Consider the following 27236-nt stretch of genomic DNA (forward strand, 5'->3'; position numbering starts at 1 on the left):
CAGAAACTTGTCTAAGGACTTTAAATGCATTCAATTATTTAATTTAAAAAAAAAAAAAAAAACTAAAATTGTGAGTAAAACTGTTACCCTCATTTTATAGATTTTAACCTTTCAAAATGATGTCACTATTTATCTGGCTTCTATTATCTGGGGGTGGTGTGTGTGTGTGTGTGTGTGTGTGTGTGTGTGTGTGTAAAATCCGTGAACTATATATGTATATGTATTTGTATTTACTTGTACAAGAGACCATGACCATTGTTATGATCTTCATCCTTTTCTCAGCCATCATTTTTTTAATTACACAAAATAAAAGAGAAATATTCTACTAACTTAATGAGCACACAATTGGTATTATGACTAAGAGCATTATTCCTAGTGTTTGTGCCTGGAGGTCTGATGAAGCGTTTAATATCTGGTCCTTCTCGTACACTCTCCCAAACAGAGTCACGGTCAAGAGAGGTCCAGATGGCGGTTTCACACTGAATAAGCGTCCATCACTTGACACCTAATTAAAACACAGACAAGTTGGCTGGGTCTCCCCGTTAAGTTATACAACCACACAACAACTTCTAAAAATCAGCACAACTGGATGAAGAAATAAAAAAATAATGGCTAACTTCTCTTCTAAAAGAAATTTTGAAATGGTACAGAGTATAAGAAAAATTGCAGAAATAGAATTGGCACTGATGCATTTATTATTGAAATGGCTATCATCAATATCTTATCATTTACTTATTTGAGGATGTATTCCATGAATCAGTTAGCATAAAGCAATGGGTTTGGGAGTATCATAGAGAAATCTAGTCCTCTCAGACATAATAGGCTCCTCCAAGTGGACAGAAGGGAGTGATTGAGGGGTTTTGAACGGAACCTCTGTCATCCCTGTCACTTACTCACCGCAGCCTCCCAACCTGTTCTTTGTCCCTAGTACTCCCACAGTAGCTATTCCTACAAGGAAGGCAGAATAAAAGCAAAACCCACAGGTAAATCAGGGAAAGAATATGATTGGGCAGAGTTTATGCAGTAAGAAGTACTTCTGGACTTTAAAAAAAAAAAGTGTTCGCTTTCTTGCCTATTTTGGCCACTGGGTCTTTACCCACACAGTGAGAGGAATTCCCTTTAACTTTGCTAGGCTATCACTGCCCATGATGTGAAGGGGTTTCCTCTGGTGGGCCCAGTCCTGAAACCCTCTCAAGAGTCTTATTCCTACTCAACAGACCCAAAACAGCCCAGTCTCCTCCCAATAGTCTCCACAATAATATATTTATGTATTCTCTAGGATACACTAATCATTATACTACAGATTTCCAGATAAGAAATTCAACCTGATCAGTGTCCTTAATGATTCCCCAAGAACAATATTATTCTTTCCAAATGGAGAGTTGTAAGATATTTGTAAATATTTATATTTGGTATTTGTAGGTTTTGTACTCAAAAAGCACTTCCTCTTACATGAAATGAATTATCAATATTAAGCAAAGTTTCTTACCTGAAATTCTCCAGGAGCAAGCTGATTTTCACTTAGCAACACCTCAGGGAAGACATACTGGGTTCCAAAAGTGCCACTGAGGGAAAACATTTCAAACCAGGTAGAAGCAGTTTCAACTGCACTGCCACAACTGTTTAAGTCTGCTGTTTTACACTTCAGCAGAGTACAAATCTAGGAAAGTAAATGCAAACCAGTAAGTCCTAAGAAAGCCAATTAATATACCCTCCCGACCTAGAAATAATGCCTATGTAATGCCTTTTCCCCTTTGTTTGATAAAATGTTTTTTAATTAGATTAATCTAGTTCATTGATACACAGCTAATTCAACTAGTCATAAAAATAAAGGACTTCAGTCCTTAGTGTTTTCTCCAATTCAGCCAAACAGATTAAATCGCTTAAAGAAACAAACAGACCTTTGCATTAGCTCCAGGTAGATGGTGTCAGATGAGTAAATTTCAGAAGAAACAGTTAAAAGATGCAAAAAGGTTTGCCTTCAGAAAGAGGAACTGGGTGGATTATGGAAGGCACAAGTGTTTTACAAGCCTTCATTGCTATTTGTCTTCTTAGTTATGTTCATGCATTATTTTGATAAAAATGAAGAAAGAAGTGATAGGACCAATCCAGGTAGTAGGAAGGGATAGGACATTGAGACTATGAGAAGGACTAAAGAAATAAAGGAGTTGAATCAGGAGCTGCTTGCAATGAAGCCAGTGTTTATGTAAATAAAACCTGATGGTATAGGTCTAATAATTATCTTATGTTACTTTTATTAACAATAATAATAATAAAAATTAACATTTACCGAGGACTTTCTAGGTGCTAGGCACAGTGCTAAACTCTTTATATTTATGAAATCAAACATCCCCAAAACTATAAAGAATTTTATTATTATTATTATTAATTATCCTAATTCCCCTCTTAGGACTAGGTTGCATCCTCCAGTTATATGCTTTAATTGTCCATAGTAGTTTCCTTTTATGGCATTGGTCACCAACTAAAATTAACTAGTGATTTTCTTAGGTTTCTGCTCAATCCTGTTTACCCACTAGTGTTAAGTTCTATGAAGACAGTGACTATATCTGTCTTCCTCCATCTTAATATCTTCAGTCTCTGTCAAGTGCTTGAACACAGAAAGCATTACATAAATATTTGGTGAATGAAAATAATCTATATGTTATGACGAACCAGAGGTTTAGAGAGGCTAAAGGCTGGCTCAAGGCCGGGTAGCCATTATCCAGAACTTCTGACTCCAGAATCTATGTTCCCACCCTATTGTGTTGTGCCCCAGAACTTAATCTTTGTTTTTTAGTAGAATTGTTATCCCTAGTTTCTTACCCTGTTGGGAAATAGCTTTACATTCTAGAAGACTGATAGGCCAGTGATTTGGATGACTGACCTTGGTGGGAGGAAACAGAGAGGCAAAGGGTATAGAAAGCAATCTGAAGAGGAAAGTTTTCAAAGTATATTGGGTAAAGGGAATGAACTTCTTTCATTTAGTTTATTCCTTCTTTATTCATTGGTTACCCAATGATTCTTTAAAATATGTAGACTGCTCCTTCTCCCACTCTTCTATAACATCTGCTATAAATCTCTACCCAATCTTTTACCATCTTCTACTCTAGAAAATGCTACAAGCACCTTTCCCCACGTCCTTAAAATTTACTCTAGAACACTTGGAAAATCTCTGTGGCAAGATGCAGAGTTGTACTCTTATCTCCTTTTCTTTCTCTTCTCTCATTAGTTAAGAAATAGATTTTGGTGTTATAGAGATTTTTCTAGCATTAAATATCATCACAGACTTTGGGAGATTATGAATATAATACAACACCAAACTCCCTCATCCTCAATTCTAAGACCAAGCTTCTCTAAATTAAATAAAGGACTTGTAGCACATTTGACATTGAGACCTAACTTGAACCAACATAAAGTTATTATTTTTTTAAGTTATTTAGGATGAAGAGTCCCATGTTTTCCAGCAGACATTAACATGTTTGATCTGGGGTGCTGCCCCAGACTCTGCTGGTGATATCAAGTACTGTGGCTCCAGCTGAATGTCCCATAAATACCTCAAAACCAGAACATCCAAAGTGAACTGAGCATCTCCCCACTGCCACCCAATCTGCTCCCCCTCTAGCATCCTGACCTGTCAGAGAATTACATTCACCCAGCTAGCTGCTTTTGCCAGAAACCTAGTCCCCTCATTCTGCTTTCCTGTTCTATTTTTTAATATTTTATTTATTTATTTGGGGGACAGGGAGCATGAGAAAGAGCACAAAAAGGTGAAGGGCAGAGGGAGAAACAGGGAGCAGGGAGCCTAACATGGGACTCGACCCCGGGACTCCAGGATCATGACCTGAGCCAGAGGCCGAAGCTTAACAGACTAAGCCATCCAGGTGCCCATGCTTTCCTGTTCTGTACCAAATTGGCTACAAGTCAAGTTTTCTATTTCTTGCTTGACTCCATACCCTGCTCTTCTATTAACATTACTCTTGGTAGAGACTATCTAGGACTATTTTAATAATCTAACTTGTCTTTTTGCCCTAGTTTCATCATCCACAGTGCTGCCATAGTGATCTATTCAATGACATATTTGATCACATCATGCCCTTGCTGAACACTTTCCAGTAGAAGACTATTACCCAGAAAGTAAAGTCCAAACTTTAGGAATAACAGGTAAGAAGCTGTCAGATGTGAGCCTGCCTCTGGGCTCATCTTCCATCAATTCTTGCTTCTCACAATACACCTTAGTAACACTGACCTGCATACCCTACTTCTTGAGCATCCACACCCTTGCTCATACTCCACTCCACCTAGAATTTCCTCTTGCTCTTTTCATCTGGATAATAGCATAAGCTCATACATCATATCTCCAGAAAGTTCCCTGAATCCCCAAATTAGGATAGGTACTGCTTCTTAGTATTCCTACAACAAAATGTGCATTCTACGTTCTCTCCATGCCAACCTATCCTGACATCATTTGTTCATTATGTCTTTCCCCACTACTAAATGCTTCAAGAGGAGGGCCTTTACTTATTCATCTTTGTATCATTAGCACTGAATATGTATCTACTACATAGTAGGCAGTCAATAAGTGCATCATTTACCAAATCAGCAAGCATTGGTAAAGTCTCATCATGCAGCAGCGAACAGAATACTGCACAGTGGGCACAGTTCTAGCACTCAAAGGTTCAGTCTCAGACAACATGTGCAAAATTTCGCCCTTGATAAAACTGAGCATAGGATGTCTGAAGCACTTAGCCCCAGTGGGGAGGTGGGAGCCGTGCTAAAGAAAGTGTTAGGCCAGCCTTCTTGGTGAAGACAACACCTGAAAAGCACTGTGAATGGTGAGTAGGTGGGGCCATCATAGATAAAGGAAACAACACATCCAGAGGGTCTGCAGTTGCCCACACACTGGGGATGAGGAAATGTCTCAGTAAGAGAGAACCCCAGGGCACATGTGAGTAGAAATGACAGAAGAGAACAGAGATTAGGAAAAGGCACATTTCAAGAATTTGAGTATGTCTTGTTAAGAAATTTGAAACTAGAAACCAACTAGAAACCTGCAAGGAATTTTAAGCAAGAGAATGAAATAATCAGAAATGGCTTTTAGTAATTTTTATAATTAGAGTATAGGAAATAGATTGGATTGAGCTGAAATTGTCAACAGGAAGCCCTGAAATCAGTTGGGAGATAGATCAGGAAGAGGCAAGTAGAATGAGAGGAAGATGAAAGTTGTTTGTTCTTAGGAGTGACACCTCACCAGGCTATAAATAGTTCCTCCTCTAGTGTTGGGGGCTGTGAAATACCCAAAGCTTTGCAGTAATAAACTATTCTACACATATCCCAGAGGTCAACCCTATACGTTTCCAAGACATACTTAGTTAACGAAACAAGCGAAGTTTTAGTGAACATATAAAGAAAATGGATAAATTTCTTCAGGCAGGAAATACCAGAGGCTAATCATCCATTAAAATCATCTGTAAGAGTTTGCAAAAATTATGCAATTAAAATTACACAATTATACAATTAAAAAAATAAAATAAAATAAAATCATCTGTAATTTGATTATCATTTTAAATACAGGTACTGTAAATAAATTTTCTGCCTTTTTTCCAGCCAGTTTAAAATGGACTGACATCTAGGATTTCAAGTTTTAGCAAACAAAAATTCACGATGCCCAACTAAATTTGAATGTCAAAACAAAATTTTTAGTGTATAGGTATCCTCAAAAGTGAGACATACTTATAATAAAAATAATCCATTGTTTATGTGAAATTAAAATTCAACTAGGTGTCCTGTATTTTATCTGGTTAACTCCCCTGCCACCAAAACGATCATTACCTGCAAATAATATGACCCTTCGACAATATGTAGTCCATCAAATGCCCCTAGGGCATAAACTTCATCTGTTCTCTTCTCAGACATCTTGTAGCTTAGATGACAGCAGAGTTTTTTCTGACAAACTGTGTAATTTCCTGTGACTCTTGTGAGCTCCAAGAATGTGAATTCATCAAAAAAGGCAGTACCTTTAAATTCCTGATTTCCTGTTGAAAACCCTTTTATACTACTGGCATAAGAAGTCCAATTCACTACAGGGCGGTGTGGGTAAGAATCCAGTTTTGAGAGGAGGAGTTTTCCCTTCTTTGTCTTCATATCATAATGAAATACTCGTGGAGAATCAGGTGCGTAGATGCCACTTCCTGAAAGTGATGTTGGAAATGACATTTGAAATAGAAGTGAAAAAAGGACTGCATAGTTGTTATTGTTTGTTTTATTTTATTGTTACCATTTACTCTTTCTCTAAGCTATATATGTCATTAATTTCAGTAAAACATACTGAGAAGGACAATAAGTGAGAGGAAATCCAACAGAGTATGGTACCAAAAAGCCAATAAGAGAAATTTCCATGTAGGAAGTGGTGAACTTTAGAGAGAAAAAGAAGAAATGTGCATGTAAGTTGAATAAAACTAAATAAATCTACAAAACAATTTAGACTAAGATAGATTCTACAGTATGTCACCAGCTAGATATGCAAAAATTAAGAGTTGGAAAACATTAAATATTAAAGAGTACATGTTAGCTAGAAAAAAATTACTTTTTCTTTTACTTTTTTGATTACTTAAAGTTTGTAAATCTTAGAGTTTACACATTACCTGTCATTCTGTTTGAGGGGTGATGTATATTGGATGCAAGGAAGTTGACCCTCATGCCCATTGCCCAAGCTGAGTGGAACTGAATAGCCGACAAATGTGGCAAAACATTCATCCATGCTGTTGGGAAGACTATGGTATCCACATGGAAATCTTTCACCAGAGTAACAGCAGGATCATAGAAGAGTATATCAAAGCACGTGAAAATGCCAAATCTTCCAAAGACAGTGTCAAAAGTCACAACCTCAGGCTTCTTGGGTACATTGAATTGATTTTCATTCATGAAAAGGTTGTGCTGTAATAAAGAGAAGATGAAGGGAGTAAAAGTCTCCTTTCAGAAGCTGGCCTGTGTGTTACTGTGTCTGAAAAAGTGCAAGCCAACATCTCTTAGTGCCAATTTAATCCATGAGCACTGTCTTCACAGGGAAAAAGTATAAGAGAATCAGAGATTATTATGGCTGATAAGAGCCTTTGGCTCAACCTCCACATTTTATAGATATGTCGATGGGAATCCCTATTTATTAAGACCCTCTTGATTAGCAGTAATCACGTCTCGAATAAACCTCCTTGGCTATGATACTGCCGCTGCGCAAAGCTTTAAGACCCTCTTGAATATTACAAGACATAGAAGTGAAATAGATAACTTCTATTTGCCAAGAACACTTAACTATTTTCTGTGGACAAACAACTTTCTTTGCTCCTTTCTCTTCAAAATCAAGTGTCTGGTAGGTAGTTTCTCCTTCTTGGCTTGACCCATTTGCCAGGGAATGTCTTCAAAAGGACAATGTCTAAAAGGCAACATTGTATTTCTATACAGGTACCTCCTGCTGATTCTCATACACTTCCACAGACACATTCCTGTTTGTAAATGCACAGAAAACCCCTTGATCCTCTTTTAGGAGCTTACCATACCTAATCATTACTTTCTATGCATTGTCTCTATTCTGCTTCTAAAGTATGCTTATTATCAACACTAATGATTTTTCCTTCTTGTCCACTTTATTTTGTTAAATATTCAGTAACTGAACTGTTGGCAAAATAATTTTACCTTATGGTAGCGTGCCACCAGTTTTCCTTGGGAATCAAAGACCACATCAGTATTGTATTGGTAATGACCATCGGGGGGACACTGAGAGTCACTGGCATTGCATGGCTTCTTGTCTCCAATATTTGCCACAAGGTAGATAGAGTTGTCCTTGGCCAGACAGCTGAGTCTTTCTTGCACTGGGGTGTAGCCAAACCTGATACGTGTTCATTAGAAAAGGAAAGCAAAAATGAAGCTTATCTTTTAATAAAATTCAGAATTATATTGCCTGAACCTATTATGTGATATACACAAAAATAATTCTAAATAACATCATAGAAGGGAAGGATTAAAACAAGAATAGATTTCAGAGGAAGTACATGCTTGTGGGAATTTGGCTGTAGGAAAACTACTCTAGGATAAGATTCTAAGCCATCTATTTTTTTCATCATAGCATTTAACATCACTTAATAATGTATTCACTATGTGTTTATCTTATGATGTGTGGCACATCTCAGATATTTGGGGGCAATGATACACATCTTCTGTTCACTAACCCTGGCAAAAAAGAGGAATTAAAGAAAAATTATTTCGAATGAAAGAGTAACAGGTTGGAATTAGAATTCTGGGAAGATGCCAGAGTAGGAAGCACCAGAAATACATCCCTCCACCCAGACAGTATTTGTACTGGCAGAACCTGATGGATAACTATTTTGAAATCTGGGAGTCTATTTCAAGGCTTGTAAGTTCCAAGGGAAAGCTGGGAAGGCAAAACACAGTCAATTTCAGTCAATTTTAGCTCTTATCTCAGCAGTGGCTACCCATGCTTTACCCCACACCAAGGCCTATGCAGACAGCCAGGTTGGAGCACCATGCAGGCAGCTTACAAAACCAGGTTGGGCTCCAAATATCTGTTCTCTGAATATCAGAGATCTGTGCTCTCATCACTGATAACTGCTTCTGATCATGGAGGGGCAAACACGGAGGCAGGCAACCATTGTTACACTACACCACCACCACCACTATATAGTTGCAAGTCCTTCCCCTACTGGATGAAGTAATTTCTAGAGGATTTAAAGAGCCAGAGGTGTTTCTCTCCCTCTTCCTTAATTTTTCCTTTTCTCTCTTTTTCTGAACTCAGACATTTAAGGACTAGGACATAAAAAAGCAATCGTATATATAGGAGAATTTAAAGGTCATCACATGTTCTCAGGGAGACACAGGCTAAGACAATGCCTCCAAAGATCTTAAGTTTACACATCAAGCTTATGCCTAGCACAGAAACAGTATACAGGAATCAAAACAAACAAGCAAGCAAAAGGCAGTAAACCCTGGGGGAAGAATTTGATTTTCAGAGTGATCACATTTTCAGATTCAAATATGAACTTATCAACAAAAATATCATAAGATATACAAATAAACAGGAAAGGATAGCCCACTCTAAGGGGGGAAAAAAAAGAAAAAAAAAAAAAGAATAAACCTACAGAAACCATCCTAGAGAAAGACCAGATGACAAACCTGGACTAAAGACTAGACTAAAGACTAAAACAACTATCCTAAAGATGCTCAAAGAACTAAAGGCAAATGTGGAAAAAGTCAAGAAGATAATATATGAACAAAATGGAAATATCAATAAGGAGGTGGAAAAACCTAAGAGAAACCAAAAAGAAATTCTGAGCTGAAAATTAAAAATGATTAAAATGAAAAATTTACTAGTGGGATTCAAAGATGGATTTGAGCTGAAAGAATCAATAAATTTATAGTTAAGCCATTTGAAGTGATCAAGTCAAAAGAAAGGAACAAGAAAAAGATTGAAGTGAACAAGGCCTAAGGGGCCTGTAAGACATCATCAAGTGGACTAATATACAGATTAGAGGAGTCCAAAAAGAGTGAAATAAAGGGTCAGAGAGACTATATGAAGAAATCGTGTCCAAAATTTTTCCAAATTTGAAGACACGAATATATAAAGATTCAAGAAGTTCAATGATCTCCAAAAAATATGAACTCAAAGACACCCATACCAAGACACATTGCTATCAAACTGTCAAAAGCCAAAGACAAAATAAAAATGTTGAAAGCCACGAGAGGTAAGTGATTCCCCAATAAGATTATCAGCAGTTTTAAATCAGACACTAGAGACCAGAAAGCAGGAGGCCAATATATTTGAAGCACTGAAAGAAAAAAGACCTGTCAACTAAGACTATGGTATCCAGCAATACTGTTCAAATATGAGGGAGAAATTAAGACACTCTATGCTAATATCTGATAAAACAGACTTTAAATTAAGAAAAAAGATTACAAGATTTGGGGAAAGACATTATATATTAATAATTCAAAATACAAGAGAACTCTTAAAATTCAACAATAAAAACAACCTGATTTAAAAATGGGCAAAAGACTTGAATAGACTTTTCTCCAAAAAGATAGCCACACAAAGGGCTGATAAGCATATGAAAAGATGTTCAACCTTACTAATCACTAGGGAAATGTAAATCAAAACCACAATGAAATATCACCTCATACCCATTAGAATGTCTATTAAAAAAAAACAAACAAGAAAATAGAAAATAGCAAGTGTTGAGGATGTGGAGAAACCGGAACACAAAGGCACTGTTGATGGAAATATAAAAATGATGTGGTCAGGAAAAGAACAGCCAGGAAACCAGTTTGGTAGTTCCTCAAAAAATTAAAAATAGAACCATTACATAATTCAGCAGTTACACTTCTGGGTAGATTTCAAAAAAACTTAAAGCAGTGTCTTGAAGATATGTTTGTACACTCATGTTCACAGCAGCTTTATTCACAATAGCTAAAATGTGGAAGCATCTCAGGTTTCCATCAATGGATGAAAGATAGCAAAATGTGGCATGTATACACAGTAGAATATTATTCAACTTAAAAAGGAAGGAAATGCTGACCCATGCCACAACATGACACAACATGAATGAGCTTTGAAGATATTATGCTAAGTGAAATAAATCAATTACAAAAAGGTAAAAAAAAAAAAAAAAAAACCATACAATTCCACTTATAAGGTAACCAGAGTAGTTATAATCGTCAAATTCATAGATATACAAGGTAATATGATGGCTGCCTGGGGCTGCAGAGATGTGGAAATTGGGAGTTATTGTGTTCTTTCCCCAGCTTTACTGAAATATAAAACTGTAACACTGTGTGAGTTCAAAATGTAAAATGTGATGATTGGATACATGTATATTTTAATAAATGTTTACCACAATTAGGTTAGCACATTTTTAATTAGTATAAGTACCATTTTATTGTTCTTATTGTGAGAACATTTAAAATGTACTCCCATTGCAACTTTAAAGTAAACAATACAATACTGTTAAGTCATCATACTATACATTAGATCTCTATAATTTATTCCTCTTATAAGTAGAAGTTTATACCCTTTGCCCAACTGTGCCTCATTTCCCCCACTACCAGCCCCTGGCAACTACTATTCTCTCTGTTTCTGTAAGCTCAGCATTTTTAGATTCTACATATAAGTGAGATCATACAGTTTTTGTCTTTCTCTGCCTGGATTATTTCACTTAGTTTAATGTTCTCAGTGTCACCTATGTTGTTGCAAATGTCAGTATTTCTTTCTTTCTCATGGCTGAAAAATGTTCCATTGAATATATGTATATATCACTTTTTTTATCCATTCATCTGTTGATGGTCATGCAGGTTATTTCCATGTCTTGGCTATTTTAAGTAATGCTGCAATAAACATAGGGGTGCAGATATCTTTTTTCCCCCTTTTAAAAAGATTTTATTTATTTCTTTTTCTCCTTTTTTCCATTTTATTTAATTTCTTTTAGTGTTCCAAAATTCATTGTTTATGCACCACACTCAGTGCTCCATGCAATATGTGTCCTCCATAATACCCACCACCAGGTTCACCTATTCTCCCCACCACCCCCCAAAACCCTCAGTTTGTTTCTCAGAGTCCACAGTCTCTCATGGTTTGTCTCACCCTCTGATTTCCCCCAAGTCACTTCACCTTTCCATCTTCCAATGTCCTCTCTGTTATTTCTTATGCTCCACAAGTAAGTGAAACCATATGATACTTGACTCTCTCTGCTTGACTTATTTGACTCAGCATAATCCCTTCCAATCCCATCCATGTTGATATAAAAGTTGGGTATTCATCCTTTCTGATGGAGACATAATACTCCATTGGGGTGCGGATATCTTTTTGAGATAGTATGGTTATGTTCAGATTTTCTATTTCTTCATGATTTGGTCTTGGTAGGTTGCCTATGTCTAGAAGTCCATGGATTTATTTTAAATTGTCCAATTTGTTGTCATATAATTATCCAAAGTAATCTCTTATGATTTTTTGTATTTCTGTGGTATCACTTGTAATGTCTCCTCTTTTCATTTCTAGGAATATGGAATGCTTCAGGAATTTGCATGTCATCATTGTGCAAGAGACATGCTAATCATCTGTATTGCTCCAATTTTAGTATTATGTGCTGCCAAAATTAGCACAGGTAGAGTTATTGTTTAATGCGCATAGAGTTTGAGTTTTGCCAGATAGTTTCCTGGAAGTGAGTGATGGTGACGGCTGAATTAGCAATACAAATATACTTAATACCACTGACTATACATTTAAAAATGGTTAAGATGGTAAACTTTATATTATGTATTTCACCACAATAAAAAAAATTAGGAAAAAATACCCTTGGATATTAAGAAAAGGGAAATCTTGTTCAGGGAACTAGTCAATGCGGAGGCATTGGTAGGTTAGAAAAACAAAAAGGGAATTTTAAAAGATGCATCTGGGGTCATAAAAGATAGAACTAGTCACAAGAAGTTTAAAAAACGTCTTTCAAATTTAAGAGACAAAAAGATTTTGAGAACAGAAGTAACATGATCTGAATTTTCTTTAAGATGATAGGCCATTAGGGTATAGAATGTACTAGAATGATTAAGAGACTAAATGTAGGAAATCATTAGGAAGTTGTTGCATTAGCTCAGATTAAAGGCAACAAGAATTGGGCTAGGGCAGTGCCAGACAGTATGAGAAAATGGAAATACTGGAACACTTGTTAATTGATTTCTTAAATTCCATTTTTTAAGATTTTATTTATTCATTTGAGAGACAGAGAAAGATGGAGAGAGAGAACACACATGAGCAGGGGGAATAGGCTGAGAGAGGGATAAGCAGACTCCCTGATGGGCAGGGAGACAAATCTGAGGCTCAACCACAGGACCTGACCCCAAGATCATGACCTGCGCCAAAGGCAGATGCTTAAGAAATCTGAGCCATCCAGGTGCCTCTGATTTCTTTATTCTTTATCATGTTGACTGTAGTTGTCCCTTAAGCAATTAAAATGCAATCCTCAAAACTGAAACCCACTACATGTAACATTATAGCCATATTTATCCTCGATTGGCACAACCTTTAAGTAATAAATGGTTAATAGCAGATAGGTTATTGAAGAATAGCTGAGAAGGGTAAAGTAACTGTTGAATGTATGGAAATTTAGTGCCATCTGCTGGCAATAGTAGTAAAAGCTTTGAGTATCAAATCTACTAATTGGTACAATTAATATAAGCAAAACCATAGCAATTATCTACAAAAACATATCCTTGAAAAGACCAAGAAGGATGAGAAACTACAAAGAATTATTCTAATGCATTACATATAAAGAATGACTATGATAAGTTCCTCTCTCTCATTTGCTTCAATTAATGTCTGAAAGACAGATGTAAACACAACACATCAAACCTTGAAACATATTTAGCCCAAGTCTTTTCAGATCGCCACAACTGGCAGAATATATTGTACATGAAGTATATATTTGGTAATGGTATTTCTAAAACAATCTGATTACATACTTCCCTCCTGTCTCTCTTAATCCTGAAAGATTATATATATATATGTATACATACATATATATATATATTCAAATATATATACATCTAAACTACATTTTTCAGACTGTTTGTTATATCCAGGAAAGATTACAAAAACCTTTGTTAGAACCTATATGACCTGCTCCCTCTTTTCTTCCAAGTCTTTGCTTAGATGTCACCATGAAGACAACTGATGACCAAAAATTAAGGCCCCACGCTGGCGGCCATATTCACCTATCCTGCTTGTTTTTCTCCATAGCATTTACCTTTACTACATATCATCTTTTAATCTATAATTTTATATTTATATTTATATAATTTTAATATCATCATTTAATCTATTTTGTCCACCCTACTGTACAGAATAGTACCTATACATAATATGTACACACACACTCACACACAATCACACACACACGTTATGCCCGAGTTTTCACGTCCAAGAGACCACCAAGGAGCCAAGCACCGATGCAATCACACGAGGGTTTATTTGACAAGCTTAAGCTTGGGCCCAAGTATACCCAGCACAGCGGAGTAGGGACTTGGACCCCGAACCAGATTACAGTCAGTTTTTAAAGGCAGAGTAGGTGTGGACTTGGCAGTGGGTGAGGACAAAGGGGATTAGGGATGATGTAAGTCTCTAAGGAAGCAAGGTCTCCAGGACCTTGAGGGGCTAGCTATTATTGGGAGAAAGTTATTTATTACCAGTAATAAAAATCTTCTCGTGAGACCCTTTAGATGTATATCAGTGGGCCATATGCTTAGGAACGATTCTCGACACTATCTTGGAGGTTTAGAGATAAAGTTTCCTACAGGAATTGTTAAAGTAGACTTACAGGGTCCTGGTCAGACCTGTCAGGGTAGGGGGTCGGTCAGGCTAGGATTGTCCTTAGCGAAACCTCAAGGTAAGGGCAGTTGAGTCCCCAGGGGAGAGCCACTCAGTCTGTTTCAAGGGCTTGTCAGTAGGTAAGGAATTTTAATGATTTTCTTCTGCCTCTGTTCCCACATCAGCTAAACTTGAGGTGGGATGGCCTTAATTTCCTCAGCCTACACACACACACACACACACACACACACACACACACTCAAATGTTAAATAAATGAATGAAAGCAAGGGATGGAGAGGCAATTAGCTGATAGAAAATAGGCAGGGCAATCAGACTCCTTGAAATGGATTGCATGGAATAGCCTGGTGGGGATTTTCAGGAGGCCCTTGGAAATTTGGTTCTAGGAAAAGGTCTTTCAGATACAAGCGAAGTCAACACATGACGGAAGAGCACAAAGAGTGCTTGCCCTTCAGAAACTGAAAACCCGGCATGAGAGCTGGTCAAATAAAAAATTATGATACAATGAAATATGAAGAAAGTAGATGATTAAGATAAATAATACTGAACTTGTCAAAATCAAGGTGTCTCTATAAGCAGTTATATTAGTTAATTTGTGTCGTTTGGGGAGCAGTTCCAAAAAAGGAGTTCCTATGATGTTAGCAATAGTGGCTTTAGAAAGAAGTGAGATAGCTGAGATGATTCTCTGAGATATATAAGGTATTGCTTTATCTACATTAAAAATAATAGTGCTACTTTCATCGCAGATTGTATTTCTTTACTCTGGACCTGACTTAAACCACTTACCCGTTTCTGCTACATTTACAATCACCTTAAGCTCTTGGGATTTCATATACATTAAGTTCATTTAGCCATTTTATTAATGTTAAAGGAAAATTCTTAATTCTAAAAATGAATATTTTGCCATTTTTCTCACTCAGTTTTCAAATTACAGGCCCATGTGGGGCAACAATTTTCTCTTCACTGGTAAGAAGTCAGAAGACTAGAGTCTGATTCTGGTTCTCCCGCTAACCAACTACCCCTGTAACCCTAAGCAAGTTATGCTATTGTCTCTCCAGATTCCTTCCCTCAATGGAAATATATTCACATTGAATTTGATGATTTCTGTGTTAGCTTGCGGCACTGATTTCTGTGATTTCACAATTCTTATCACTTCCCTAATAAATGTATCCACAGAAGAGGAAAAATAAAACTATCTTGAACTTAGAGTTGATAGTGGATCTTAAGCGGTGATCTACTAAAAAGTCCTCCCAAGTAAAGTAAGTGCATGTTCATGATTGGATTGTCCACTACCTGTTTGGGATTAATACCTTCTGGGATTAATACAGGGGATCCAGTTGACTTCAGGGTCTGGGATATCCTCCAGGTATGGGTAGATAGTTTCCCTGTTAAAGTTCCAGCCATATATACCATCTTCTGGAGTCACAATAATATCTGCACCCTGTTAAAAATGTAGCTTAATTAAAATATTTCTCAGAGAAGCAAACAATCCAAGATAGGGTCTGTAAGGGGACCTGAGGAACTGGGTGGATGAGCAACTGCCATCCAGGCCTTTTTTTTTTTTTCTTTTCCTTTCAATCTTAATCTTTTGTTTTCTATATTTTTAAAATTTATTTTCTTTGCACAATTGCATTGTTTAATCCCACATCACCATTTCTATATAACGTTTCCATTCTTTCATAAACATCAAGAGTTTTCCAGGTTATTCACAGGGTTGCTATCCACTGCCGTTGTTAAGCATAAACCCGACTCTTCTTAAAATTGGCCCCCTTCCTGGACTTTGGGTAGATTTTGTGCCCGGGTGTCATGGGATCGATTTATACTCAAAGTCTCTGTTCCACTTCCTGCTCCACTCCAGCCTTCCCTGCTCTGTACCCTGCAAAAGTGACTCTGGCTTCTCAGAAGGAGGGCACTCAGACACTGACTCCCCTTAAAGGTGCCAAGCCCAGAGGTACACCCCAGACGCACCTGGGCACCTTCAGATGGGAGAGTCACCCTGAAAGCTGCAGCCTTTAAGAAAATAGTCCTACTAAGGATAAAAAAGAACCTCAGAATTCTTATTAATCTTTAAAATGTTTGTATTGTCTAAGAATATGTATTGGTAGATATCAGTGATATGTATGGATTCATGACTCATCCCACTTCACAAAGTCCTCCTCTACACCTGATCTACAAATACCTTGTTTCAATCATATCCATTCAAACTACACACTTATACTTAACCCTTCATTCAACTCAGGGCTTATATGCATTAATATATAGTTAATCTATAATTAGAATGAAGTATGAAGTACATAATACATCTTGTTAAGTAATTTGCAACTTAACTTTATTTTGATGTTATGAATTAATCCAAAAACCTGCACAAGCTTAGGACCACAAAAGTATATCAAGGCTGCTGATACTCTGAGCACAGCATCCGGTCTTGACTCATTTGTCCTCCACTCTCCATGTGTAGCAAAATAGAGCAGCAAAGTCATTGAATGTACAGCAATTTCCTCAACGGTCTGCTGCTTCCTTCATGATGATGAAGCCATTCTTTTCTTAACTTGGTCTCATTATTAGGGAGCCCCAGCTATAGTAACTTTGAGAAGGAGCTAGGAGTCTGATTGTACAACAAAGTTGTTGGCTACCCTGACACATATGTCTTCCAAAAGTATAACCAAACCTGATAGAGATCCTGCCTCCTAAGACCCTACTCCTTCTCCTGGTGGAATCCAGCACACCTGAGAGATGGTACCTGGTTTGCTGCTGAAGTGACTGCTGCCTCCAAAAGATCCAGATTTTGGTTCATTAATGCTAATGCCACTTCATGGGACACTGGTATCAGGGTGGCATTAGGTAATATCACTGCGTGTTCATAAACAGCTGCAATAAACGTATCCCGGGAGCTGACTCTGAAGACACAGAGAACTGAAACTGCCACATAAGCCAGCAACTGAGAGGTGATCATGCTGAAGTCTGATGACCGCTGATAAGCAGAGCAAGTCCTGACATGTATAGAGAGAAAACACAATTAATCATGTGATTTCCTGGACTAGTACTTTATAAATACATTACAAAATCTATTCTAAGCAAGCCTTACGGTATTGCATCGTAGACACAGATGTAAACAAATCTTACATAACAAAGGACTCTTACTGCAAGGATCTGTGAGGATCTAACAAGGATAGGTATGTTTTAGTTTTCTAGGGTTGTCATCACAAAGTGCCCAAAACTGGGCAGTCTGAACAACAAAAATTTATTATCTCATGGTTCTAGAGGCAAGAAGTTTCAGATCAAAGTGTCTGTGGAGTTGGTTCTCCCAGAGGACGGCAAGGGAAAGATCTGTTCAAGACCTCTCTCTCTCTCTCTCTGCATAAATGGCTGTCTTTTCCCTGTGTCTGCACATGGCACTTTAACTGTATGCATGTCTGAATCCCGATTTCCCCTTCTTAAAAGGACATGGGTCATATGGTTTAGTGGCCACCTTATTCCAGAATGACCTCATCTTAACTTCTATCTGAAACAATCTTGTTTCCAAATGAGGTCACATTCTAAGATATAGATGGTTGGGGCCAGAACTGGTATGATCACATTAACTGCCATTGACTAATTGCCAGACACTCTGTGTGGACAAGCTTAAAAGTAAAAAACTTAGGGAGGTCCCAGTATCAGAGAGGCCATCACACTTTTGTGAGCTTTACCTCTAAGAACCCCACAGATCCCCTGGGAGAAGAGTGGAGACAAATCCTCTGCTTCAAGCTTTCTAGAGGGGGAGGGGGAAAATATGCCCAATGGAGCATTTTGTTTTCCTTAACAAAAGGCTGCCCTCCAGGGAAACTATTTACCAGAGCCTAATTAACCTGGGGAAAGGGAAGTTTCAAACTGAAACTGTAGCCCTTCTAGCCTTCCTATCTCAAGCGGGAGAGAACTTGAGAAGCACTAGTGGAGGTCACAGCCCAGAGGCTCAGGCTCAAGACATGACAGAAATTTAATCACTGGACTAAATAACCCTTCCCCTGTCCTCATGTGTTACCACCTAGTCAATCTATCATTTGTGGCCTATGTAGCATATATTACATCAAGAGAAGGTCTTCAGATGAATAACTAGTTCTTGGAGTAGAACACTATTGGCTGAAACTGTAACTGGTTAGGGACCAACAGCCCCTACTGTGGTACCTGAGCTGTGACCCCTGATCAGTACTGTCACTGCATCAGCTTTGCTAAGCCACCTACCACGTGCCAAGCTCCTGAAATGTAGCCTTTCTGCTCTTACAGAGGAGAGAGCTTGGGGAAATTGTCTCTGTGGGGAAGAAACAATTTCTTTCTACCCTTCAGGACCTTTCAGCTGGTCTAGGGATTAAATTGACATAAGACGTATCTATAGGATAAAAAATAATATTTATGAAATGTGCCTGGAGGCCCCCAAATGAAATTGAGACCTAAAGAAATAACCAAAGCAGGCAGTTTTCATACTTTTTAGACAAACAGACAATAGATCTGTGAGGAATCGACAAGTCAAAGAAAACTTAACTTGAGGAGCTTCATTTAGTAAGGAATTCTAAACAGTTTGGGCTGGGGTAGTAAATTAGTAAAAGTAACAGGGGTTGTTTATATGGCCTTTTTGGCTCTAAATTTTCTGTCTCTGGGGATAAGGATCTCTTTACCTCTCAGTATGGACAGGCTACCTTGCATAGGGAGATTTTTTTCATGTTTTAGGGAGACAAAATTGGCAGATGGGTGTCAGAATATTCTTTTTGCATAGGTTGTTTCTTAAGTAACTTTCATTTAAAATAATCAATATGCTAAAGTGTCACATTTTGGGGTGGCCTGCTCTTGGTCCCTATGATCCCCTACTCTGAAACTTCCAAAGGAAGTTGAGCTGGCAAACTGTTTTATATCACTGAATGGTCTTTTAGTTCTGACAATAGGTTAGTTTAATAAAACTCAAGTCAGAAGGCTGTGATGCTTATGTATTTTCAAAGTTAAACCTATGATTTCATTAATCATGTAATAAGTAAGAGGCATTTTTATGAAAGCAGAAGAAAAGCAATGGTTAAGATTAGATAAATTATAAAACTGGTTTCTGAGTTCTGAGTAGCCAGTGGAGATTTCTAGATGTCAGGCTAAATGCATCTTCAAACAGGGTGAGGGCAGGCAATGGTAATCTGGAAGACTTTCAGTTTGTACATCAAGTGTCTCTGGTGACCCTTCTGCTCCCATAGAACAACAGGCATGAAGATAGTCTATAAATGAGCTGTTATGATTTCACTCAAGTTTATATAAAGTTGTTTGTATTAAGTTGCAGGGCTTCAAGAAAAGGGGAAGTTTTATTTATGAAATGATTCCCGTCAAAATTATGGGAAAAAATTGGAGATGTTAACTAGGAATTGTGGCCGGACACTGAAGGCACCTAGAAAAAATTAGGATCTAGTTTTGTTTATAAAGAACTGTTTTAGAATCCAATATCCATAAAGGTGTGTTACAAAAACATAATTTTCCTCTTTATAATCACTATCATTCTACCAAAGATAGGAAATTAAGACTAGTTTGTTTATAAAGTAAACCGAGGTGGGGGGGAAACCAATGTTGGCCTGATTATATATGTAAGTTCAGCAAGAATAGCAACTGATCATATATACTCTTTTAAATCTGCTTTGCTGGAACTTTTTACAGGGAATCTCTACATTGAACTTTTAACAGCCTCTCAAGGTCAGAAGCCAAGCCAAATACTTGCCATCAGACTTTGCCTATAATATCTTTAGATTCAGGTTAATTCCTCTCTGTTGAGATCTGCAAAATAGCCCCAGGTTCCTGCACCTGCCAAGAAGTGACGTCCTTTACCTAAAAGGTTGCTAGCAAGCCCATAAGCAAGGTATTGGGCTGTTTTTTCAAAGGGCCTTATTGGCTCCATATAATCAACATTATTTCCTTAAAGCTGTCTGGTCATACCTCAGTTTTTGCAGGTTTCCCTCAACTAAGACATGCCAATCAAAGCCTCAGTAATATAATCAATGTTTCCAATTATGTGTTGATACAAGGAGAACAGATTATTGTTGAATTTATGTAAATGAAAATATTGCCATGAAAATATAAGAATATTCACTGAAAATTCTGGAGGGATAAGACAGAAAGAAAAAGGTAAGTATTTTAATTTGTTGGAAAGTTCTTATTTTATCAAATTACTGCAGGTCATAATTAGCTTAAGAGGATGTTTTCTTAAATCTGGAAAAATAAAACTTTAAAAGATCAACAATGTTTCAAACAAAAAAATCATAAAAATTATAATCATCCTAGGGTGCCTCAGTCAGTTAAGCATCCGCCTTGGGCTCAGGTCATGACCTTGGGGTCCTGGGATGGGGCCCCACATTGGGCTCCTTACTCAGTGGGGAGCCTGCTTCTCCCTCTGCTCCTCCCCTACTCCACTCTCTCTCCCTCTCTCTCTCAAATAAATAAATAAATAAATAAATCTTTTTAAAAATTATACTTGTCCTCAGTTCATTTAGTCTCATGTTATTAATTTTTTTTCTGCTTGAATCTGGTTTTTCTACTAGTTCCAGAAATTCTTAACAAATTTAGTCTTATGATCTTAAGGTTATCAGGAACCTATACTCAAGGTTCTTCCTCTCTCATTGAGGATGAAACACAGTTGCAGGAAGCTTTTGTAAAAGCATCTGAGTAAAAGTGTAACTGTCTACAAATGACAAAGGACTTTAAAAATACCCATGATTAAAAATCTGATTAATATTCATTACAATGTAATTGACAAGAAAATTTGGTTATTTTTGTGACATGTAACATTTTAAGATAACAACATACCAAGACATATCAAATTTCTAGAAGTTTCATATAATTTCCAGAATAGTTACTTTAATAGCATATATCTACACAAATATAAGACAGTTTAGTATTATTTGTTTGACAACACTTCCCATGTAATTTAACATACCAAACAAGCCTAATTTCTCTCTTTAACAATGAGAAAAAAAATCACTAAAATGTTCCAAGGGCCCTCTGGAACATTCCAGTTAGATTGTAGGCAAAAGACTTTATTTTAGAATTTGATTTTGGGAGGCGCCTGGCTGGCTCAGTTGGAAGAATACGTGACTCTTGACTTTGTGGTCATGAGTTCAAGTCCCATGTTGGCTGTAGAAATTACTTAAATATAAGACCATTAAAAAATTTTGATTATGGGAAATATGTCAAAAAATATCAAAAGTTTCAAGCATTAAAGAAGGATCACATGGGGCGCCTGGGTGCTTCAGTGGGTTAAGCCTCTGCTTTTGCCTCAGGTCATGACCTCGGGAGCTTGGGATCGAGCCCCCTATCAGGCTCTCTGCTCAGCGGGAAGCCTGCTTCCCCCACCCCCACCCCGCCTCCTGCTCTGCCTACTTAAGATCTCTTTCTCCCTGTCAAATAAATAAATAAAATCTTAAAAGAAAAGAAGGATCACAGATTATAAAACTATTAAATGATTTAACCAAAGTGACAATGAGAGGCAAATACAGAAGTTTTCATAGTTGTAAACAAGTCTTAGCTACTTTAATATTAAGAAGACTGTCTTCTTGAATGATCAAAGATTTGATAAAAAACAAAACATAAAATCGTTTTCTAGGCAGATTACATAAAAGGTAAAGAAAATTTTGTTTGTAATTTCTCATAAAAACCAAACCAATCATCTAAGAAAGTATTTCTTTTAACAGAGAGAAAAAACAAATTCTAATTTTCCATCAGTGTTCTTTTGATATTAAAACTCACTCTTAAATATACTTATTCTAACCTTAGCTATATATAAAATTATTTTTCAAAGGACCTCAGATTTTAAGTTTTCCCTTTTTAAATCACTAGTCTCACTTTAGGAAAACTTATTTTTTCCCTCAACAAAAATGTATTGCCATTCCTCATACTTTTTCCTACCAGAAACATGCATCATACAGAGTTATTTCCCTTATAATTTTTAGCAGCTTTAGTCATATGTTAATCACAACTCTTAATCCTTAGAAATTTTAATTTCTAGTGAAGTAGTAGTAAACAACTGTAAGTTGTCTGTTTCTCCAGCATTTTTTAGATTGGCAAGTTTATGGATATATTTCATAATTTCTAGAAACATATGTTTCTTCATAGTACAAAAGTTTAATAAAGAACAGAACATGTTTACTAGGAGACTTAAATCTTTAGTTTTGCTAAAGTAATAAGGAAACCACAAGTAGATAAACCTATGTTCAGTATTTAATGCTTATTGTCTATCTAGAAATGACCGAGATACTCAATGAATTCAACCTAACTCACCACTTAGCAAAACTTCAAGGTTTCAAGTTGCCAAAAAGATGAGGGAAACTATTTTAAAAGTTTACCTAAAAAACCTTTTAAAATTTATATCTAATTTACTTGTTCTTAACAATTATGCTTAGATTACCCATAAAAACTCTGAGATATCAAAGTCAGTTATCCCTCCAAGTCAATCATTTTTTAAAAACAGAGATAGTAGCAGCCTGTTTGACTCTAAGTGAACTGAGACAGAATAAAAGTTTTAGTTTTAATGTTGTAATTTTAGAGACATGTCTATTTTAACTACGCTGACAACCTTAAATTAGCTTTAACAACGAATATTCTCCGAAATCATGTGTTCTTGAAAATAAGCACTTGCCTTGAAACTGACTAAACAGGGCTCTTTTATGAACTAATTTTAGTACTACCATCCACATGTAGGTAAATCTCACACTTACAAGGTATCTATTGTTAAAAAGAAAACCACAGGTCCAATATGACATCACTTCGTTTTAAGGCTCCAAGTCAGTAAACCAAAACTTAATACCTAAACAAACTGCAGTTTCAACTCCCCAGGAATGTAACCTTTAACCAGGCAACATGGCATTTCCTGGTCAACACGAGAAGTTTATTGACAGACCCCTTCCATTTCCCTTAGGAGGGCAAATTGCCTACAACATGGATTCTTTGCTAATAACTATCTTTTTCCGCTCCATCTCTACCTCTAAAAGCAGTTCCTTTCTGTAGCACTTTGGAGTTACTTTCTAATTGTTGGATGGGATGCTGCCCCATTCATGAACTGATTATAAAGCCAATTTAATCTTTAACATTTACTTTGATGGATTTCTCTTATTTAACAATATGGACATACTTACAGATGTAAACAAGGATCCTATAGTTTTTGTTTTGTGGAGAGAACGTTATAGGCCTGATTTTTATATACCTTTTCTCGCTCTCTTTTTTTTTCCTTCCGGTGAGAAACTTTTTTTTGAAGCTTATATTTCAAAGAATGGCTCTTCGGTCCTAGAAAAGGGGGTAGAAAATTTTTACCACAAAGGCACAAAGTACCCAAGTTTTCTCCAAGGTGGACTTTTTGGGACATATTATCCACTTAGAGATGCTAGAGCCTGGGTATAAGAGCCCTTTTAGCAATTTGTATTTTTATTCTTTAAGTAAGCTCCACATGCAGCATAAAGCTCATCACTGAGCGCGAACTCATGACCCTGAGATCCATACCTGGGGTGAGATCAGGAGTCTGAAGCGACTGAGCCATCCAGTTGCCCCCTTAGCAATCTGTATTTTTTAAAAAGCCCTCTTCCCTTCCCTGCCTTTTTGCTTCAGTCTCAAACAATTGTGGACTGTGTTTTCATTTCAAAGACATGTTGAAATTATAACTCTAAGAGACAGAGAAAGAATGCAAGTTGTTTTGTTTGTTTTAAAGAAATTTGAGATAATTGCTATTTAAAAAAACTGTTTCTTTTCTTCGGTACAGGACAGTTCTGTTCCAATATTCGATCTTTTGTGATAGCTATAAAGCATCTAGAGAGGAATAGGCAAGGTTTTGAGATTGGTAAAAATAGGTGGGCTTTGACTTATTTTTAGAGTTTATTTCTAGTTTTGTTTTGTAGGGATTTGTAAGACAAAGACAGTTGCCTTTAATTCCCCCAAAGATCATGGATTGCAGCCTGAATATCAAGGGATGGATCTGCCTTTCTAACTAAACTTTATATATGTATATAAACCAGGGAGATTTTTAACTAAAACAGGAATCAAGAGCTTTATGCCTTGATAAACTCTGTATAAAGTGTTTTAATAAAAGCTTTTTTTCTAAGTACATAATTTAACCTTGTACTTTTCTGATCTTAGGCCCTTAGATAAGCCTTCCACTGATTAATTGCAGGAGGGCTTAGGAGAAATTCTGGTCATCAGCTTCCTCTGTGAAGGGGGGCTCTGTTCCGGGGCCCTTCTGACTTGCCTCATACCCATAGCATAATCAGAAGCTGAAAGAAACTTCCCTTAGCTGCCAGTCAAGTTCTCTTTGAGTGAGCTTGTGAATAGCCATCAACCTTTCTAATTCCTCTAAATTCGGTAGGGATCTTTTGAAAGTGGAGGAAAAAGGGCTTTATAATTTAAAAGATCTGCTGCTGTTCAAGGGACATGAATTCTCTGTGAATTGGGGGCAGGTTGGGGGAGTTGTGCACAGTTCTAAGCTACATCTGCCGAGGTCATTGCATAGAAATGCCTAAGGTTGGCAGAGCCTGATTACAGCAAAGCAAACCTTACTGGCCGTCTCAGGTTCTTATGCTAAATTCACTTAGTGGCCTCCAGCATTTATAAGAGTAGTTTGTATACTTTGAACTTGAGATTAAGCCAGAGTACTGTACAAAAAATCTTGTAGGGAAAGAGAAGTTAAAACCGATAAATGGGGTCAGATTTGAGGAAGGGAAATCTACAATGGATGTAGATATTAACTTCTTAAGTCTGGGTCTGTTCTTTTATCTTGTCAAGGATAGCCTTATACTAATAAGACAATTAGCCAATTTTTAATTTTTTTTTAAGATTTTATTTGTCAGAGAGAGAGAGAGCACAAGCAGGGGGAGTGGCAGGCAGAGAAAGAAGCAGGCAGGCTCCCGGCTGAGCAAGAAACCTGATGCAGGACTCCATCCTAAGACACCAGGATCATGACTTGAGCCGAAGGCAGACACTTAACCGACTGAGCCACCCAGGCACTCCTTAATTTAGCCAATTTCAAGGATCCATCCTCTGGCCATGATGAATAGGATTTTGTTATTAATGTCAATTCACAGCCACTCAAACCAATAAGCCTTTTTATGGTTTGACCAAAGATACAAGAGATGTCCCTAGAGAGGGCATAGTTGATGAAGTCCCCATGATCTAACAGTCTACTTCCAAGATAGTCTAAGGAAGCAAAGACCTTCAGGGACAGGTGGGAAGAATGACGTGGTATTATTAGGTTGTCTCCAGTCTCCCACAAAGGTAAGAAGCTTCCAGTCACAGACTCACCAATCTGTGACAGGAGGCAGGTGCTAATGGAATGGGATTTTTCTAGCACTCACAAGCAATGAGGTTTGAGACAACCAAGGCCCTTATAGTCTAGGACCTCTTATGACAAACTCCCCTGAGAGCTGGCACAACTGGGCAAAGAGAAGGCTGCTTGTAAATGGGTGTCTCCAATCCCCAGTCTTTTCAACTTGCCACCAAAGTGCACCCCAGTAAATGCACCTTCCAGATGGCCAAGACCAGAGGAAATGTTCTCACTGGTCACAAAGCCAAGCTCTTAGGACAGAGAACACGATAAAAAGAAAAACCTCATCTAGTTTTTACACTGGGGACCCACAGTAAAGTATGAAGTATGTCCACACAGACACTGTCTGATGTGAACCATGAACGCTACGCTTTATGGATTTAATCCCCTTTTGTGACAAAAAACACAAAAGACACAGATAAAGGAAAACAAAGACCATCTCTGGAAGGAAATGGATCACTTAGCAAACAGTGCTCTACCAAATTTTTTTCTGAGAGTCGCTAAGCCAAAGGAACTAGTTCCACAAATATTTTCTCCTGCTAATTTAATTTGAGAGAAAGAGTAAAAGATTGTCATTATTCTCACTCCACCGGACCTCACAGACAGATTTGGGGAGGCCGACATGGTAAGAAATCTTACCTTCTGCCGGCCGTATGTCAGTTCTCCCAAGATCTTGAAGCTGTGGAAGCTTCAGAGCAAATATCCAGTGGAAGTTGATCCCACTGGCCACCCCAGCTGGAGGGGAGGAACCAAATCCTGTGTTCCCAAGGATTTCCAGCTGGTATAAGAATTAAATGGACATGAGACAGAGTAACAGGAGGGGGAAAAAAAGAGTTTTATTACCTGCACACAGAGACAGGGTAATGACACTGAGACCTAAAGAAATGACCAAGGGAGGTAGTTGTTACACTTTTTAGACAAAGAAGCAATAACTCTGTGAGGAATTGACAGGACAAAGAAAACTTAACTTGGGAAGCTTCAGTGAGTAAGGAATTGTAAACAGAATGTGGGCTGCAGTAGTAAATTTAAAAAGGTAACAAGGGTTGTTTTATAGCCTTTTTGACTCTAAACTTCCTATGCCTGATAATAAGAATCTCTTTACCTCCTGGCACAGATTGGCCACTTTTTATACAAGAGATTTATTTCTTGTTTTCTGAAGATAAAGAAGTCAGTGTTCTTTTTTTTTTTTTTTAAGACTTTTTAAAAAGATTTTACTTATTTGAGATAGAGTGAGACTGTGAGAGAGAGAGAGAGAAAGAGAGAGCACAAGCAGGGGGAGTGGCTGGCAGAGGGAGAAGTAGGGTCTCCACTGAGCAGGGAGCCTGATTCAAGACTTGATCCCAGGATTCTGGGATCATAACCTGAGCTGAAGGCAGATGTCTAACCAACTAAGCCCCCCAGGTACCCAGAAGTGAGTGTTCTTTTTGCATTGGCTGTTTCTTTCTTTCTTTTTTTTTTTTTTTTTTAAGATATTATTTATTCGACAGAGGCACAGCGAGAGAGGGAACACAAGCAGGGGGAGTGGGAGAGGGAGAGGCAGAGCAGGGAGCCCAATGAAGGACTCG

At 37.4% G+C, this 27236-nt stretch overlaps 1 protein-coding gene and 1 non-coding gene across 3 annotated transcripts; both read right to left on the reverse strand.

The window, feature by feature from the left end:
* Nucleotides 1–320: 320 nt before the first annotated feature.
* VNN1 (vanin 1) lies at nt 321–26358 on the reverse strand. 2 transcript variants are annotated; one of them, XM_032843492.1, is made up of 8 exons: nt 26311–26358; nt 17116–17365; nt 15686–15816; nt 7687–7879; nt 6642–6933; nt 5830–6188; nt 1490–1660; nt 321–505 (listed from the first exon to the last, which is right to left on the reverse strand). In XM_032843492.1, the coding sequence occupies exons 2-8, from the start codon at nt 17326–17328 to the stop codon at nt 326–328; spliced, it is 1539 nt and encodes a 512-aa protein (XP_032699383.1). In that variant the 5' UTR covers nt 17329–17365; nt 26311–26358; the 3' UTR covers nt 321–325. The 2 variants fall into 2 exon arrangements, with proteins under 2 accessions (XP_032699383.1, XP_032699384.1); XM_032843493.1 differs by lacking the exon at nt 26311–26358 and adding an exon at nt 20310–20330.
* Nucleotides 12054–12159, reverse strand: LOC116858670. The gene has a single exon (XR_004380981.1). It is a non-coding gene; the product is annotated as a U6 spliceosomal RNA (small nuclear RNA).
* Nucleotides 26359–27236: the final 878 nt, after the last annotated feature.

Source organism: Lontra canadensis, unplaced genomic scaffold (assembly GCF_010015895.1).
Source record: "Lontra canadensis isolate GAN:19392208 unplaced genomic scaffold, GSC_riverotter_1.0 scaffold141, whole genome shotgun sequence".
Classification (NCBI taxonomy): Eukaryota; Metazoa; Chordata; class Mammalia; order Carnivora; family Mustelidae; genus Lontra; species Lontra canadensis.